At 42.9% G+C, this 17242-nt stretch overlaps 1 protein-coding gene across 1 annotated transcript in view; it reads left to right on the top strand.

Annotated features, from left to right (window-relative positions):
- The window catches only part of SPATA17 (spermatogenesis associated 17), a 247512-nt gene that overhangs the window by 198961 nt on the left and 31309 nt on the right, over positions 1-17242 (top strand). The window contains exon 9 of the mRNA XM_077485778.1: positions 6107-6242. Coding sequence (XP_077341904.1) covers positions 6107-6242 — 136 coding nt within the window. The remainder of the gene's footprint in view (positions 1-6106; positions 6243-17242) is intronic.

Genomic DNA, 17242 nt, shown 5'->3' on the forward strand with positions numbered 1-17242 from the left:
GGTAAACTTATAATTATGTCAATGTTTTAGAATCTGACCCTAATTTGCCAAAAGAGTAGAGCATGTTCACATTCAATTTCACTTATTCAGGGCTGGCCTGGCCTACCGGGATAGCGGGAAATTTCCCGGCAGGCTGCCTGCCCTGGGGCTGCTGTCAGCTGGAAGCTTTGTGATTTTTTTTTACAAGAACAGCTAAGAGAGAAGTAGCGGCTTTGCTGTGAACAGCATGCAGGGCTGTCCCTGGAGCCTGCACTGCTCTCCCAGCCCCAGCAGGCTGTCCCTGGAGCCTGTGGCAGCCCAGCTGAGCTGTTCCTGGAACCTGCGGCTGCCCAGCCGGGCTGTTCCTAGAGCCTGTGGCAGCCAAGCTGGGCTGTTAATGGAGCCTGTGGCTGCCCTGCTGGGCTGTTCCTGGAGCCTGGGCTGCTCTACCAGCCTCCTCATGGCTGCCCGGCAGGGCTGTCCCTGGAGCCTGTGGCTGCCCAACAGGGCTGTTTTTAATTTCACTTATTCAGAGCCGGACTGACTTACCTGGATAATGGGAAATTTCCCGGTAGGCTGCCTGCCCTGGGGCTGCTGGGAGCTTTGGGCAGTGTTTTTTTTGCAAGAGCAGCTCAGAGATTAGTGTCGGCTTTGCTGTGAACAGGAGGTGGGGCTGTCCCTGGAGCCTGCGCCGCTCTCCCAGCTGTTCCTGGAGCCTGCTGCCACAAAGCTGGGCTGTTTCTTGAGTCTGTGGCCACCCAGCTTGGCTGTCCCTGGAGCCTGCAGTGCCTAGGTGGGCTGTTCCTGGAGCGTGAGGCTGTTCCTGGAGCCCACGCTGCTCTCCCAACCCTTTCACGGCCGCCCAGCAGGGCTGTCCTGGAGCCTGTGGCCACTCACCCGGGCTGTTCCTGGAGCCTGTGGCCACTCAACTGGGCTGTTCCGGGAGCTTGTAGCAAGGTTTACAGAGGGGAACAGATGTGCAGGGGGGGGAGGGGGGGTACAGAGAGCAACTGATGTGTGTGTGAGTGGGGGGGGGGGGGCACAGAGAGGAACTGATGTGTGTGTGTGTGGGGGGGTACAGAGAGGAACTGATGTGTGGGGGTGGGGGTACAGAGGGGAACAGATGTGCAGGGGGGTACAGAGAGGAACTAATGTGTGTGGGGGGGGTACAGAGGGGAACAGATGTGCAGGGGTGGTACAGAGAGGAACTTATTTGTGTGTGGGGGGTACAGAGGGGAACAGATGTACAGGGGGTACAGATAGGAACTGATGTGTGTGTGTGGGGGGGTACAGAGAGGAACTGATGTGTGGGGGTGGGGGTACAGAGGGGAACAGATGTGCAGGGGGGTACAGAGAGGAACGAATGTGTGTGGGGGGGTACAGAGGGGAACAGATGTGCAGGGGGGGTACAGAGAGGAACTTATGTGTGTGGTGGGGGGGTACAGAGGGGAACAGATGTGCAGGGTGGAGGTTGGGGAGGCACAGAGAGGAACTGATGTGTGTGTGTTGGGGGTGGGATACAGAGGGGAACAGATGTGCAGGGAGGTTGGGGGTACAGAGAGGAACTGATGTGTTGGGGGGGCTAGCCTGCCCATGTTCTACCGTAGCCTGTCCATGTACTACCCAGCCTGTCCATATACTACCCTGTTTCCCTGAAAATAAGACCTAGCGAGATTGTCGGTGATGGCTGCAATATAAGCCCTACCCTGAAAATAAGACCTACAAGGACTTTAACTAGGGCTTATTTGGGGGGTAGGGCTTATATTGCAGCCATCACCGACAATCACACTAGGTCTTATTTTCGGGGAAACAGAGTATCCTAGCCTGTCTATATACTACACTAACCTGTCCATGGCTGGTGTGACGAAGCGAGCCGGTGCCACCCCTATTTGTCTTCAGGCCAGGTCCAGAGGCGCAGGTATGGGCCTGTGGATCACGGCTGAAGAAATAGGTGGAGTGGCACTGCAAAAATCCCAGTGAAGGGCAGAGCCAATGGGCGGGGAGCGGCAAAATGAGGTTTCACCTAGGGTGTCAAAAATCCTTGCACCAGCCCTGGTCCTATGCATGAAAACACAGGAACCATCAGGGAAGCATGTGATTGCCCCACATTTATTCTATGGCAGAGCAGCCACCCCAAACATTCAGACAATGTCATTGAAAACTATCTTTAGCGTAAGGCTCTATGCACACAGAGCTTAAAAAAACAACAGTTCCCTTGGCCGAAAAAATGCTCATACAGAACGTTTTTTTTTTGTACATAGTTTAGACAAGTTTAGGAGAGTTTTGCATTTTCTTTCTGCCAGAAAGCCTCAATCAGAAACGCAAACCAGAAGTTTTTTTTTGTTCTGCCTCGAAATGTTGAGCTTAAACTATGCCTGTAATCGTCCTAATGTGCATGGACACATAGGATAACACTGAGCTGCTTCTACAGGCAAAACACAAAACTCCTGTAGGAGCGGGGATTTTTATGCCAGTGTGCATGGAGCCTAAAGAAGAACAAGGAGTCCTGGCAGTGATGGTTTGGCTCCACAGAGCCCTGATCTCAACATCAGGCAGTCTGTCTGGGATTACATGAAGAGCCAGAAGGCAGCCTACATCCAAGGAAGATCTGTGGTTAGTTCTCCAGGATGTTTAGAACAACCTACCTGCTGAGTTCCTTCAAAAACTGTTTGCAAGTTTACCTAAAAGAATTGATGCTGTTTTGAAGAAAAAAGGGTGGTCACAACAAATATAGATTTGATTTGGATTTCTCTTCTGTTCATTTACTTTCCATTTTGTTAATTGATAAAAATGAACTATAAACTATTAACACGTATTTTTCTGAAAGCATATATATATATATATATATATATATATATATATATATATACACACTATATATACACACACACACACACACACATATATATATATATATATATATATATATATATATATATATATATATACACTGTATACACCTGCCTGCAATGTTCTCACTAGCAACTGTTTACATATATCCTGTGGACCTGTCACACCTTAGTTTTAATAACAGGTAAATAAATATATTTCTGTTAAGTATGTCATTTAGAATACTAACAAAAGGATATGATAAGTACAGGCGCCGTCTTCCCCTTGCCATACAATGTCACTTAGCTCCCCATAACGTCAATGTTTAAGCTTGATTCCTCTGTTGCCTGCCACAGCTCTTCAGCCATAGCATCCCGAGAGATGGCAAATTTTCTTTCATGTCGACACACAAGAAAAATGTACTATTAAAATGCAATTGAGAAGTGATAAAAATTGTAAGTGCAGCAGCCGGCTCACAGCAGCTCTTCTGTATACTCAGGGACATTGGGGCCACATTAATTTTTTTCACTGATGTCCATCCCATGTGCAAATTAGCATTGCAAGCACCGTAATCTGTCTTGTATGAGAGCTGCCGATCCCGCGAGGGTTTACATGCTTCCGCGCTGTTGTATAATTTAAGGCTAAATGAACTAGGTTTAATTGTGGAATTTTTAGCTTCTAAATGAAATATGCTCTAAAACTTTTAAACATGTCTCTTTAAATATATATACTGTGTATATATACACTCATACACACACATACACACGTATGCACAATTAATTATCCTATTCACAAACACACATATGATGTGTGATTTTGTTAACAAAAAATTAGGAGTACAGGAAGTAAGTTATACTGCCGCCTACAAGAGAACTGGTTACTAACAAACTAAAACTGTAGCCAAGTCTAGGAGAACCCTTCCTATTACCAGCATGCTTCAGTTTTTGCTAGTGTCCTCAGAGGATGGATGTATTTTTTGCTCTGTAGTATAAAATCTATTTTTTTTTTTTTTTTGCTAGCATTCTTTTTTCTTCTTTTTTCAATTAATCAAGACTCTGCTCCACATTTCTCCTGGAACTTTGTCTCTTCTATTGCTACTCTCCGGAACAGTAGACATCAGCATGGATTTTGGAGTATTGTACCTGTACCATGCTGGAATAGATGTTTCAGGGATACCCTGGAAGGTTTCCTAGACTTCTTTCTAGCAAATGTTAGCTACCTGAGTTTTCCAGGTCCAGAGCCACTTATATTGCCTCAGAGTTAGCCCTGTCTCTGAAGACTCACCCAATGACTAGGTCTTTGAGCTAACTCAAGTACTTGGATAGGTTGATGCCTTTATTTTCTAATGCTGCGGAACTGAGCAGTGATGTCATCCGCTGAGAGGAGTGTCCCACACATCCTCTCTGAGCTCTCTTTCATGCCATTCAGCGGTGAGAATCACCCTGCTTCTTCCCCCACTTGCAAAGAGCCCTGTGAATCTTCAATCCATTCCTGCTGTCTGCTTACAGTGAGTTTGGTCACCTCCGGCCAGCTACACCTCACTTGCTACCAACTGTCTGGGTACCTGAGACCTTGCCTCTTACTCTGAGTTTATACACTGACTTACCACCAGGCAGTGGCAACATGTCCGATTCCAGACTCAAGGGTGGGACAGTCGCACTGTACCAGGTGCCTATAAGTCACATTCTGCTAATCGTTGTAACGATGTCTGCAGCCTAGAATCATGTGATCCTCTGAGTCTGTTTCTTTCTGGGAGTCCTCTGTGGCTCCATTGGTGTGGCTCAACCCAAAAAGTTGGCTTCCAAGCTCTTTCCTGCAGGTTCTATATCTGAGTTGCCCATGGCTTTAGCGGCTTCCAAGCCATCAGCCAGGGTAACTCTGTCTGATTCTAAGTCATTCCAGTCCTTGACTGATGGACTTAACCCTTAGAAGTTTCAGTTTTCTGCTATCACTCCCAAGTTAAAAGAAAGTTTCTGCTCTTATGGATGCAGTGCACACCACTCTGAATCTAAAGTATCAGCCTGTTGCTTCTACCAGTGCTGTCCAGTCTTGGGTCATTTAAAACATCTAAGACCGCAAGGACTTACCTTGTACATCTGCTTTTCCAAATTGAAAGCATCCTGATAGGCTGTTTACTCCCTCTAAGCACTTAAGCACTTATTGGCCTTGTATCTGTTTGGTGAGGACTTTGTGCATGGATCCTAGACTGTAGCCATCTCCAAAGTTTGGATGTACTGTTCTAATAGGCTATTTGAGATATACTTACATATACAGTATTACATATTTTACTTCACCGCTCTGGTATCCATCTTTGGAACTCTAGTTTACTTATCTAATGAGAGTGGTCAAAGTGGTACATGACTAATGCAGGTTTGTTTGTTTTCTAAATCTTTTTAGATTTTGCTGGGAGTTTACATTAAGCAGGTCATATATGTATCAAAATTTGCCTCCTTCCGCAGGGACTGGCAGAATTTAGATACATGTATGGGTAGGCTGGTCGTATAGAAGTCGATTTACCGATTTTGCCCACTCGATCAGCGCTACCAGCTTTAGCCAGCAGTGCTGATCAGTGTATTCTGACACTGAGGAAGTCTTTCCGCTGTCAGAATACAATAGCGCAGCAAGGAGGATTCCCCCATCCACATTGAGTGTGTGGATGGGGTAATCAAGCAGTTTTTTTCATTAAACCAACAGGTGAAAAAAAACGACCAATCTATGGGCTGTCAATCAGTGAATAAAGTCATATACTTTATACATTTGTCATTTTGGATTTTTTTCTATGTATATGTTGATGAATTTTGGAGTAGTATTCCTAGCTCATGCTTTTTTTTTCTAATTTGCCATTTGTGGTGTTTGGAGCCAGGGTGCACTTCTCCTTTTTTACATTTATTTTATTTATTTATTTTTTAATTGGCTAGTTTGCATTGTAGCACATCAGCTATTTATCAATGCTTTAGATTGAACTGTCTGATGTACATCTGTTTATTAAATAATTTTGTGTACAGTAATGCAAGCGAAACACCCATCAAAAATGACTTTTAAGTAGCTTTTGCCATTAAAAACTCAAAATGTGTGTTAATAGTACACTTCACTGGAAACATCTGAATGCAATAGTTTGGAGGGATGCCCGCATACTTTCTGCTATATAGGTAGGTATGATTTTCAGTTGACTGCAAACTCTTGGCCATATAGTGTACATAGTAAATTATTAAGTGTCTCTGTAGAGATCCTATTCATCCATCCATCCATCCATCCATCCATCCATCCATTCATTCATTCATTTTCTATTTTATTTCAGATTTGCTCCATTTGCCAGTTTTCAAAAAAAGAAACCCTATGAACCATTAATTCACACATCCACTGAATACAAGAGGATCCCATATGGCAGTCAACATTTTCGTGATGAGGATCCAAACACATGGGTAACAAAAAAGGTAAAAAAAAACAAAAACCTTTCTATGTGTTTATATTTCAAGTGTGTTGTAGCACATGAAAGATTGAATTTAAAGTGGAGGTCCACCCTAAAGTGGACCTCCGCTCATCGGAACCCCCCCCCCCCTCCGGCGCCACAATTGGCACCTTTCAGGGGGGAGGGGGGTGCAGATACCTGTACAGTACAGGTATTCTGCACCCACTTCCGGGATAACTCTCTGCGGAAAGGGGCATAGATTACGCCCCTTTCCGCAAGTGCCCGCCCCTTTCCGCAAGTGCCCCGCTGCCTGCTGGGAAACACACAGATCCCAGAGGCAGCGGGGACCGTCCTTATTGCGCAGCGCGATTCGCGCATGCGCAGTAGGGAACCGGGAAATGAAGCCGAAAGGCTCCATTTCCTGATTCCCATACCCAAGATGGCGGCGGCAGCACCTTACAGACGATCTAGAGATCGGCTTCGGGTACCGACATCGCGGGCGCGCTGGACAGGTAAGTGTCACTATTTTAAAAGTCAGCAGCTGCAGTATTTGTAGCTGCTGGCTTTTAAAAAAATAAATAAATGCGGAGTCCCTGTGGACTCCCGCTTTAAGTGGGTGGAAAGTCAACATTATAACTTGTCCTCATCCGTAATTTAATTATACATTATACATGTTGATAGCATACAAATTCTCTAAAGCTGTTCAATTCACGAGATATAGATGTTGTTATTTCTGTCATAAATTGCATGCCCATTCACACTCACATCCTGGCTGTGCAGAGATATTCAAAACACACTACTGTGATGATTTCCTCATCTGTCTCTGACATAGGCGCTTGCTCTCACAATTCTTTGTTTACATCCTGAAAACCCATGTGACTAGAATGTTGTGGGATTTGGGAACCCAGTGCTGTATATGCACCGTGGAGGAAGTCTGCACTATGACAACCTTGAATTTAATACAAGGCTTGGCTTTATTGGTCTGGGCATGCATGGGAAATGTTGTGGATGTCCATGAAAGGTAGAATAAGAGATAGGATAAGTAAATGCCAAGACGCTTCAGAAATGAGGCTTCAAAACGAAAGGGAGTCCAAAGGGTCTTCATCAAGAGCATACAGATACTAATGTCAGTATACCCCTGATGAAGACCTGCTCCAAACATGTTGGGCTCTGTTCTCTGACAACTGCTATGGACATCACTATATCATTATTCAGTATACATGTGCATCTCAAAAAAATGTAATATCATCAAGAAGTTAATTTATTTCAGTAATTCAATTCAAAATTCCATTCAAAAAGTGAAACTCATATATTATATACATTCATTACACACAGAGTGATACATTTAAAGCATTTATTTTAATTTTGATGATTATGGCTTACAGTTAGTAAAAACCCCAAATTCTATATCTCAGAAAATTAGAATATTACATAAGACCAATAAAAAAAAAAGGATTTTTAATACAGAAATGTTGGCTTACTGAAAAGTATGTCCACGTACAGTATAGTATGCACTTAATACTTAGTCAGGCTCCTTTTTCATGAATTACTGTATCAATGCGGCGTGGCATGGAGGCGATCAGCCTGTGACACTGCTGAGGTGTTTTGGAAGCCCATGTTGCTTTGATAGCGGCCTTCAGGTCTTCTGCATGTCCCTCATCTTTCTCTTGACAATAACCCACAGATTCTCTATGGGGTTTAGGCCAGGCAAGTTTGCTGGCCAATCAAGCACAGTGATACCATGACCATTAAACCAGCTATTGGTATTTTTGGCAGTGTGAAAAAGTGCCAAGTCCTGCTGAAAAATGAAATCAGCATCTCCATAAAGCTGGTAAGCAGACAGAAGCATGAAGTTCTCTAGAATTTCCTGGTAGAGGGCTGTGTGCTGACTTTGGACTTGATAAAACACAGTGGATCAACACCAGCAGATGACATGGTTCCCCAAATCCTCACTGTGGAAACTTAACACTACACCTCATGCAACTTGGATTCTGTGCCTCACCACTCTTCCTCCAGACTCTGGGTTCTTTATTTCCAAATGAAATGCAAAATGTACTTTCATCTGAAAAGAGGACTTTGGACCACAGAGCAACAGTCAAGTCCTTTTTCTCCTTAGCCCAGATAAGACACTTCTGATGTTGTCTCTGGTTCAGGAGGGGCTTCATACAAGGAATGTGACGGCTGTAGCTCATGTCCTGGATTCATCTTTGTACAGTGGCTCTTGAAGCACTGACATAAGCCATAGTCCACTCCTTGTGAATCTCCCCCAAATTCGTGGATGGCCTTTGCTTCACAATCTTCTCAAGGCTGTGGTTATCCCTGTTGCTTGTGAACCTTTTTCTACCATACTTTTTCCTTACACTCAACTGGCCATTAATATGCTTGGCTACAGCACTCTGTGAATGGCCAGATTCTTTAGGAATGACCTTTTGTGACTTACTTTCTTTGTGGAGGGTGACGGTCTCCTGGAAAATTGTCAAGTCAGGAGTCTTCCCCATGATTTTGTAACCTACTGAACTAGACTGAGAGACCATTTAAAGGCTCAGGAAACCTGGTGTTTTGAGTTAATTAGCTGAGTGTGACACCATAATTCTACAATATTAAACTTTTTCACAATATTGAAATTTTCTGAGATACTGAAGTTTGGATTTTCACTAGCTGTAAGCTTTCATCATCAATATTAAAATAAAGAAATGCTAGAAATATATCACCCTGTGTGAAATTAATCTATGTAATACATGAGTTTCACTTTTTGAATTGAATTACTGAAATAAATGAACTTTTTGATGATATTCTAATTTTTTGAGATGCGTCTGTATATTAGGATAAATATACTGATGAGACATAAATGAAATTCTGCATTAGACCAGTCAAGTAATCTTTTATACATACTTTTATGATTGTAACTATAACATTTACTGTGGTATTGTATATACCTTTTTTTTGGTTACCATTTGTGTCCTAAAAGTCCCAGATACCCAGCTTTACTTTGTATCTTATGCATTCTTGTTGTGTGATGGTGGAACATGCACAGCACAAAGTCACACTTCATTTTCTATGAATAAGACTCACAAGACAAGTGTAATAATATTGAACATATGGTACATAAAAGTAAATACCCTCACTTGGCAAAAATTACCTCTGGACAGCTATTTTTAGGGGCACCAAGGCCCATAATTGGCATTAGCAATGTGCAGCCTGTTTTTTTACACTGGGTGCTATCAGAGGCAAAACCGTTTTCGCCATGAAGAAGAGGGTGCTACACTTTCTGAGTAGACTTATTTGGTTTATTAACCCCTTACTGCTCGTGCCACAGTGCGGGCCTAAATTGCCGCAGATGTCCTCCCGTGCTCGAGCGGCCAGCACACCGCCTGCGGTGCATGCACTGTGCACTCTGTTGTCGGCAAGTCAAGGAGACTCGGCTGATCATAGATCGGAGTAAGGGGCTGATCCTGACCCCTTACCACGTGATCAGCTGTCAGCTAATGACAGCTGAACACAGAGCTGGTAATTGGCTATTTTTTCTCCTCATGCTGACAGTTACAAAGCTCTTACCGGAATGTCTATTCCTAAATTTTTACAGTTGTGCCAAAATCAGTTAATTTCAGTACCAAGAACCTGGTATTGGTTCAGAGAGCAGGTGGTTTAAGCGTCTGTTCCAGCAAAAGATGACAGATATTTATAGAAATAGCAATGTTAGTATTGGCTTAGCCTTTGAAGGGGTTAATGTAATGTTAGGGGTTAAGGTCAGTGTAAGGGACTAGGCTAGGCTTAGGTTCAGGTATTAGTTCTGGTGTTAGTCCTTTCCTGACTATCGATTGCGGAGATCGTGGACTGCCCATAGACATACGATAGCTTCCAATGCAATCGTTATCAGCCAACAAACATTTTCTTTCATGTGCGTTTAATGTAAATATGGTTGACTGAAGTTTTGAAAGTTGTAGTTTAGACTTTCAGCTTTCATGAAATGAGTTTGAAGGACCCAGTTCCATTTAATTATATGCATGAGTTTGTAGGCTGTATACAAGGCTTATTTTATGATACACAACGCATACAAATATCCAGAGCTCCAAAGATTTCATTTCGAGAGCCTAAGCATATTGCACAGAACATAAAGTTGACCTTTACCATCTGGAATAGAGTGGGATGTGGAACACATCATAGATTTAATGTAGCACAACGCTGTATGCGGGAAAACTTGGGTGGGCCCGTGACTGCCTGCCCATTGCGCCCGGTGATTGAATCTGCTGTCACCAGCATCCCCATAATAATGAACGTTCAGCTTAATGACCGTGATTATGATTATCATAATTGATGTGCAAGAGCAGTGTGTGGGGATCATTACAACTCAACTGTTTAGCTGAAAATCAGACTTTCTTATGGGTCATTTTACTTTTACGCAATGATTGGAATAAAATAGGCCTCCTCCCCAGGTGATTCCTCCGTTTTCACATTAAAAATGAATTAAACCTTGCTGGACTTTTGTCATTCATTTTAAATTGTTAAAGCGTGATTCTGCCTTTGGGTAAGTTTCCGAGAACATGTACAGCATAATCAAAATATCATTTCCACCTATATAATTGCTCACCTTATTCCATTACTTTTGTTTGTAGCTCTGATCATGTGCCCCACATTGACCTATTCTGTCTGTAAAAAATGCACATTGTCTAGGGGGATGAATCTTTGTGGGAAATTCTGAAAATTAGGACATAGGAATTTGTTATCTGATAAAAAGAAAAGATTAGCTTCTAACATACCTGAGAATAAAAGCATGTATTAACACATCATTGTTTATTAATTGTACTCATATATATAGAATTAAAGCTGAAATATCGTCTTTACTGAAATGACTAACTGATTTACTGCACACTGTGGGTTTCTCACAATGTGCATTAGAAGTTAAATCAAGTCAAACAGTTCCTGCTTCATTTCTTGGTTGCAGCATCATCTGCTTTTTCCTCTCCAGCCTTACTGTCCTTGGCCTGCCCCTTTCATTCATTGTATTTCAGTTCTTTCAATATTACCAGACCATAGAAATGGTAGCTGCATTTGTTTTTCTATTTTCAGGCTTTTTCTTTCCTATTTCCATATACTGTAATGTACCTGCCATGTAACACACTTCTTTTCTTAGGGGGACTAAGCTCATTGACAGTATTGTATCTGTGGCAGTTTACACCTGAGTGTTCATTTTTTTTCTTTTCTTTCCGAGAGATTTTTACAGGGCTCTAAAATGTAGAATATACACGTTGCTAGGTCAAGTGCGTTAATGCTCAATTTCAAAGTAATACAGTACAGTGTGTAGCCGGATGCTGCCACCGACTGTGTGCTCGCACCCCACCACTATGAACAGTGACCCAGTTGCTGTGTGTGTTCCTGTGCCTGCTATCCTCTCATCGCCGCTGCTTGCTGTGTGTTGTTTCCTCCTCCCCTGCCATTGTGAGCTGTTACAGAGCAGCTGGAGGAGTGGTCTGTGTTCCTCTCTTTCTTAGCTTCCCTGCTGCTGTTGCACTGTGCCAGAGCTGGCTGTGTGATCTCCGCTCGTTCCTGCTCCCTCCCTCCTGGCAAGCAGCAACAGAGACCAATCAGAGCACCAGGGAGGCTGGGAAGCAACTGGGACTAGCAACTAAGGATTCTGGGAAATGTAGTCCTTAAAGGGGCGCTGCACTATACAAGTCAATGGAGGGTGATGGAGCTGTGGACTTCATGACTTTCACAATAGAGGAGGAGATACAGGACTTTTCCTGGGTAATTCTAGAGAGATTTGAGTCTTTGACCAGGGGAAAGCAGAGCGTGCTCTTGGACATGCCAGTGCCCACCAGTGAGACAAGTTAGAAGGCTGAGCCACAGAGAGTACCTGTGTCCTGGGACTAGAGCTGGGGAGACTCGTTTCCGCATGAGGACCTGATCATGCAGACATGATTGGGAGGACCTTTTCATGAGAACTGAGACTTCTGGGGAAACTGACCCTCAAGCATATGGAACATGGTCTGTTGTATGCTGGGAGTGGTGAGCAGAACTACCTAGCTTAATCCTTTTCTGCAAACAGTGAATACCTATAGAGACTGTGGTTTACCTAGCAACCCATCAGCTATCCATTGTATAGCCCTAAAGTGACAACTTAATGTGCCCCACCTAAGAGAATGGCCTCAATGTCAGCCGGCTTAACATTTCATAATAAGCAGTAGGTATCACTACAGTGTACACACAAAGACGTTCTTTGGGTTAGTTAATGCCTATTTACAGTTCAGCTTATTTCTTTATTATGGAACAGCCTTTGCATCCTCTAGTATGGTAACTTTAAACCCATTCAATTGCCTGTTTGTTAATTCATGTATTGTTTAACTGCATTGCCATAATACATCATTTCAGTCCAACATTTAGTTGCTTGTGGCCTTTTTTCTGTGCAGCATACTAACTTTCAAGTTACACAGCTCAACCATTACTCATGGCCCACTGGGGGGAGGTGGTTAGGTAAGTCGTGTACGACTCTCATCTCATAGTTTTAGGAGGTGCCTGCCAAAGGTAGGTGGGAGAAAGCGCTTGTGTAAAGTGGTCTAAATTTTTTTGAAATTAGTCATTCTATCCAGCAGTTTTGCCACCATATTTTAGTATTCCAGGGACTTAACTTTGTGGAAATTCAAGGTTGGGATTTTTTCAATATTTGGCTATATTTGCTTAATTGCTATATAAAAAAAAGTTAAAATGATGGGAGCAGATGTTGTGCAGTTTCTTGTTGAGTAAAGTTTCACTGGGGTCTGGGTTGTGGTAGGTAACCCAAGATAATGCACAACCAACCAATGCCACCAGGTATGTATGAAAGTTTCAGGTTCTGGGCATCCTCAAAAGCACGCTGAGGAATATTCTGGACAGAATTTGGCAATTCTAGCCAATACTAAGTACCACATGGCGATGAATTCTAAAAGCAAGACATGTTAGTGGAAACTATCATATCTATGTTTCATCACCCAAAGGGGAACATAATTGGCTTCCCATTCTGCCACAAATGCTGGAGAAATTAGTTTTAGGCTGTGATGAACTCAAACTGTGTATATGTATCATTGGCAGTGCCTAGGATGAGACTGTTTTGAAAGAATTCAAGGTAAAGAAACTTGCATTTGTCTTACAAAAATTTTAAGATTTTTACGCTGTCTGGGAAAATAAAATTTATATAGGAGTGTGTTGGAGTGGACCCTAAAAGATTCATGAACTTCAATGCCCAGAGCAAAATACAAAATAGGGAATGTTGAAATATGAAAGTATTGGGAGGTCCGAATGTTTGTACTTACATCATTATAACTGTACCACATTAGATCATTTTAGTGGTAAGAACCCGATGCTGCATGTTGTTAGTGCAGAGAGCAGGTAGTTCAAGTGCCAGTCCCGACACACAAAGGCAGATACTGTCCACAATGGTACGGTTAGTTTGGATTTGAGAAGGTTAACCTAGTGATTTAGGATTTAAGGTTAGTGTTAGGCACTAGTTTAGGGTTAGGGGCATTTGGATTAGGTTAATGTTAGGGTTGGGCTTAGGAGGTTAAGCTTTAGGTTAGGTTTTTGTCTTCAGTGTTAAGGTGAGGGACACGAAGAGTATTGGTACCAAAGGTTCATCATAAAAGCCAGGAAACCAGCATTGACAGATGAAGCAAAAAGAGAAGCTTTGAGGAATATAGGGGGGCATGTTATTTACACTTCTTTTCATAAATCCTAGCATGGTGCCTGTCTCTTTTGCTACCTTAACAAACCTGTCATTAGGGCATTGTATGTTTCTTAAAGGAAAATGTGGAGTTAAAACAATACCCTCTAGTGGTTTAGTGAGAAGACAACCAGCCTTAGAAATAGCTGATTTCTCTTCTTCAGGCATGGTTATGGTCAGTCCTGACCTGTTTCAAAAGCTTGCAATGGTAATCAATCTACTTCTTCCAAAAGCTATAATGGTACAACACTACTACTATGTTCCATTGACATCTTGCCTATCAAGCCATATGACACACTGCTTCCTTTACCTGACTTGCCCAGCCAATGTTTGTCATTATGATCCCAGTAAGCAAGAAAAAAATCATATTGTGAAAGAAGAAGAGGGGATCCAATCAATCACCCCATCAAACCTAGAACCCCAGCATCAGAATATTAATCACACACTTACGCTGCTCACCTTACCGTCTTGCTGGTTGATTGAGCGGCATAGTGTCAGCCTGTCTCCCTTTTAATACAAGGTGTAATGTACATGGACAGAGTGACAATCACAGCGCAGCCTTCCATCAGCTGCAATTAATCTTTTTGTAACGTAGACAAGGAAAAAAAAAAGAACTTCCATCAACCCCTTCTGAAGACTAAGGGACCCTGTTTTTGATGTTTGCATTCACAGTAAAATTGTCCCTACTAGTCCTGACAAATTGAAACACCGGCCTAATTATGGCAGCTAATGAAGTGTGGGGACTGGTCACAGCTTGCTGCGAAAGTCTTCCTTCAGCTCGCATTATCCATTCATCAATCACTTTTTTAAACTGATCCAGAATCTTGTGCCGAGAGCCTGGCATTTTAATGCTGTTTCTGTAATTGCTTTTCTCTTTGAAGCAGTCTTTTTTTTATTTTAATAATACAAGTATAGTTGATAAAAACTTTAAAGAAGTGCTTGAAATCAGGCTAGGAAACCTGGTTGATCCATTAGCATGCACTAATTACCTTGTGCCTTAAAGCTGAACACCAAAAAATAGATGAAATACAAGTTGTTTAACCTGCCAAAGGATTTGTATTTTTGTCCACCCAGTTCTAGAATTGACACAGCTTTGTCACATAGCACAGCCCTGTCCAGGAGACCTGATTTTTTTTCCTTCTGTAAGAATTTAATGCATACAGGTCTTCTGATTGGACAGAGAAGGAGAAGCTCATCTCTATGTCACTCTACACTCTATTGTTTTGAGCATGTTCCCTTTTAGCACATGAGTACTGCAGAATTGCCTATTTTACAAAAAACATACACCAATCAGCCATAACATTATGACCACGGAAAAGGTAAAGTGAATAACATTGATTATCTGAGTACAATGGCATGTTAAAGTAGGTGAAATGTATTTGGCAGAAAATTAACATATTGTCCCTGAAGTTGATGTGTTGAAAACAGAAAACAATGAGCAAGAGTAATGCCGCGTACACACAATCGGATTTTCCGATGGGAAATCTTGGATGTGAGCTTGTTTGGATTAAGTCCAACCGTGTGTATGCTCCATCGGACATTTGTTGTCGAACTTTCTGCCAACAAATGTTGGCTAGCAGGATCTCAAATTTTCCACCAACAAATGTTTGTTGTCGGACTTTCTGATCGTGTATACACAAGTCCGACGGACAAAAGTCCAGAGTACAAACACGCATGCTCGGAATCAAGGACGAACCAGAAGCGCTCGGTTTTGTAAAACTAGTGCTCGTAATGGAGATATCACATACGCCTTGTACGTCACTACGTTTGTAATTGTTGGCCAACAATTGTGTGACCGTGTGTATGCAAGACAAGTTGGAGCCAACACCCTTTGAACAAAAATCCACAGTTTTGTTGTCCGAAAGTCCGATGGTGTGTACGCGGCATAAGACGTTGAGTGACTAGACCAGAGTCTATGATGTCACAGTCCCGGGGGATGCTGGGATTGTGACATCGTAAGGGGTGGGGTCACCATGTGACATCACCCGGTGACCCCGTCCCTTATGCCTATATAAGTCGCCGCACACCGCGTCCCTGGCATTATGGCTGGAGAGAGCACCGTGTCAGCATCGGAAGGAAAAAGAACATAAAAAGAAGAAGAAGAAAAAAGCGGCGACAGCGACGAACTATAAGACCGGGACAACGCTAGTAAAATAGCTATAAGAAGATAGCGGAGGCCCGGGAGAAGAAGTGCAGAGTGGGACAAGACCCCCAAAGTTAGAAGAAGACCCCGAAGTCAGAAGAAGACCCCCAGACGGCGGCGTCAACGAAGAAGAAAACCAGGCTCCTCCGCTAGTTAAAGAGCGGTAAAAGAGCAGAAGATAGTGGAGGAGCCCGGCGAGAAGACCCCCAAATATACAGAAAACGAACAAAACTCTGGATAGCCACACTCCGGATTGAGTAAAAAGTAAAAGTGCCTTTATTTCTTCAAATGCAAAAACTCCATATTGCACAAAACATCACAGCAAAGGGAAAAATAAATTAGAACAAGATTACTGACGCGTTTCACGCTAAGACCAGCGCTTACTCATGGCTGTGATGTTTTGTGCAATATGGAGTTTTTGCATTTGAAGAAATAAAGGCACTTTTACTTTTTACTCAATCCGGAGTACGGCTTTCCAGAGTTTTGTTCGTTTTCTGTATACTTGGCTTGTGCAATCAGCCTGCACCTGGAACCCCCACCTATCTGGAGAGTCAGTAGCCTGTCGGTGGATCGACTTGGAGCGGTGAATTTTTGATTTCTGAGAAGACCCCCAAAGTCGGAAGTCGAAACTACTTTAACCCCCCTGACGGTATTCCCGAGTCTGGCTCGGGGTGGAATTTTTATACCAAAAGCGGTAACCCCGAGCCAGACTCGGGACTGCATCGCTGGATCCAGGAGGAGGTTTACTTACCTTCTCCCTCGGATCCAGCGTTGTCTCCCCGCTGTACGAGCGAGTTGTGTCTCGCTCGATCTATCACGGAGCCGAGCTCCGTTCCCTGCGAGCGTTGCGACGCAACGGGGACGAGATTGGCGCCAAATTCAAAAAGTGAAACACACACATTACATACAGTATAATGTAATCTTACAGATTACATTGCTGTATGTAATAATTTCCCATCCCCTTTGTCCCTAGTGGTCTGCCCAGTGTCCTGAATGCAGTTTTATATTATAAAAACTGTTCTTTATGCCTGGAAACTGGAGATTGTCCATAGCAACCAAAACTGTCCCTTTACATCAAAAATGATTTCAGACCAGCTAGAAAACAGCAATAATAAATTGGAATCACTCGCAGAATTGAGCGATAGCGATTTGTAGGGAGATCCGTCATCAGATACTGAAAAGTAATGAC

Source organism: Lithobates pipiens, unplaced genomic scaffold (assembly GCF_037356315.1).
Source record: "Lithobates pipiens isolate NorthernLeopardFrog02 unplaced genomic scaffold, aLitPip1_a1.2 Scaffold_18, whole genome shotgun sequence".
Lineage (NCBI taxonomy): Eukaryota > Metazoa > Chordata > Amphibia > Anura > Ranidae > Lithobates > Lithobates pipiens.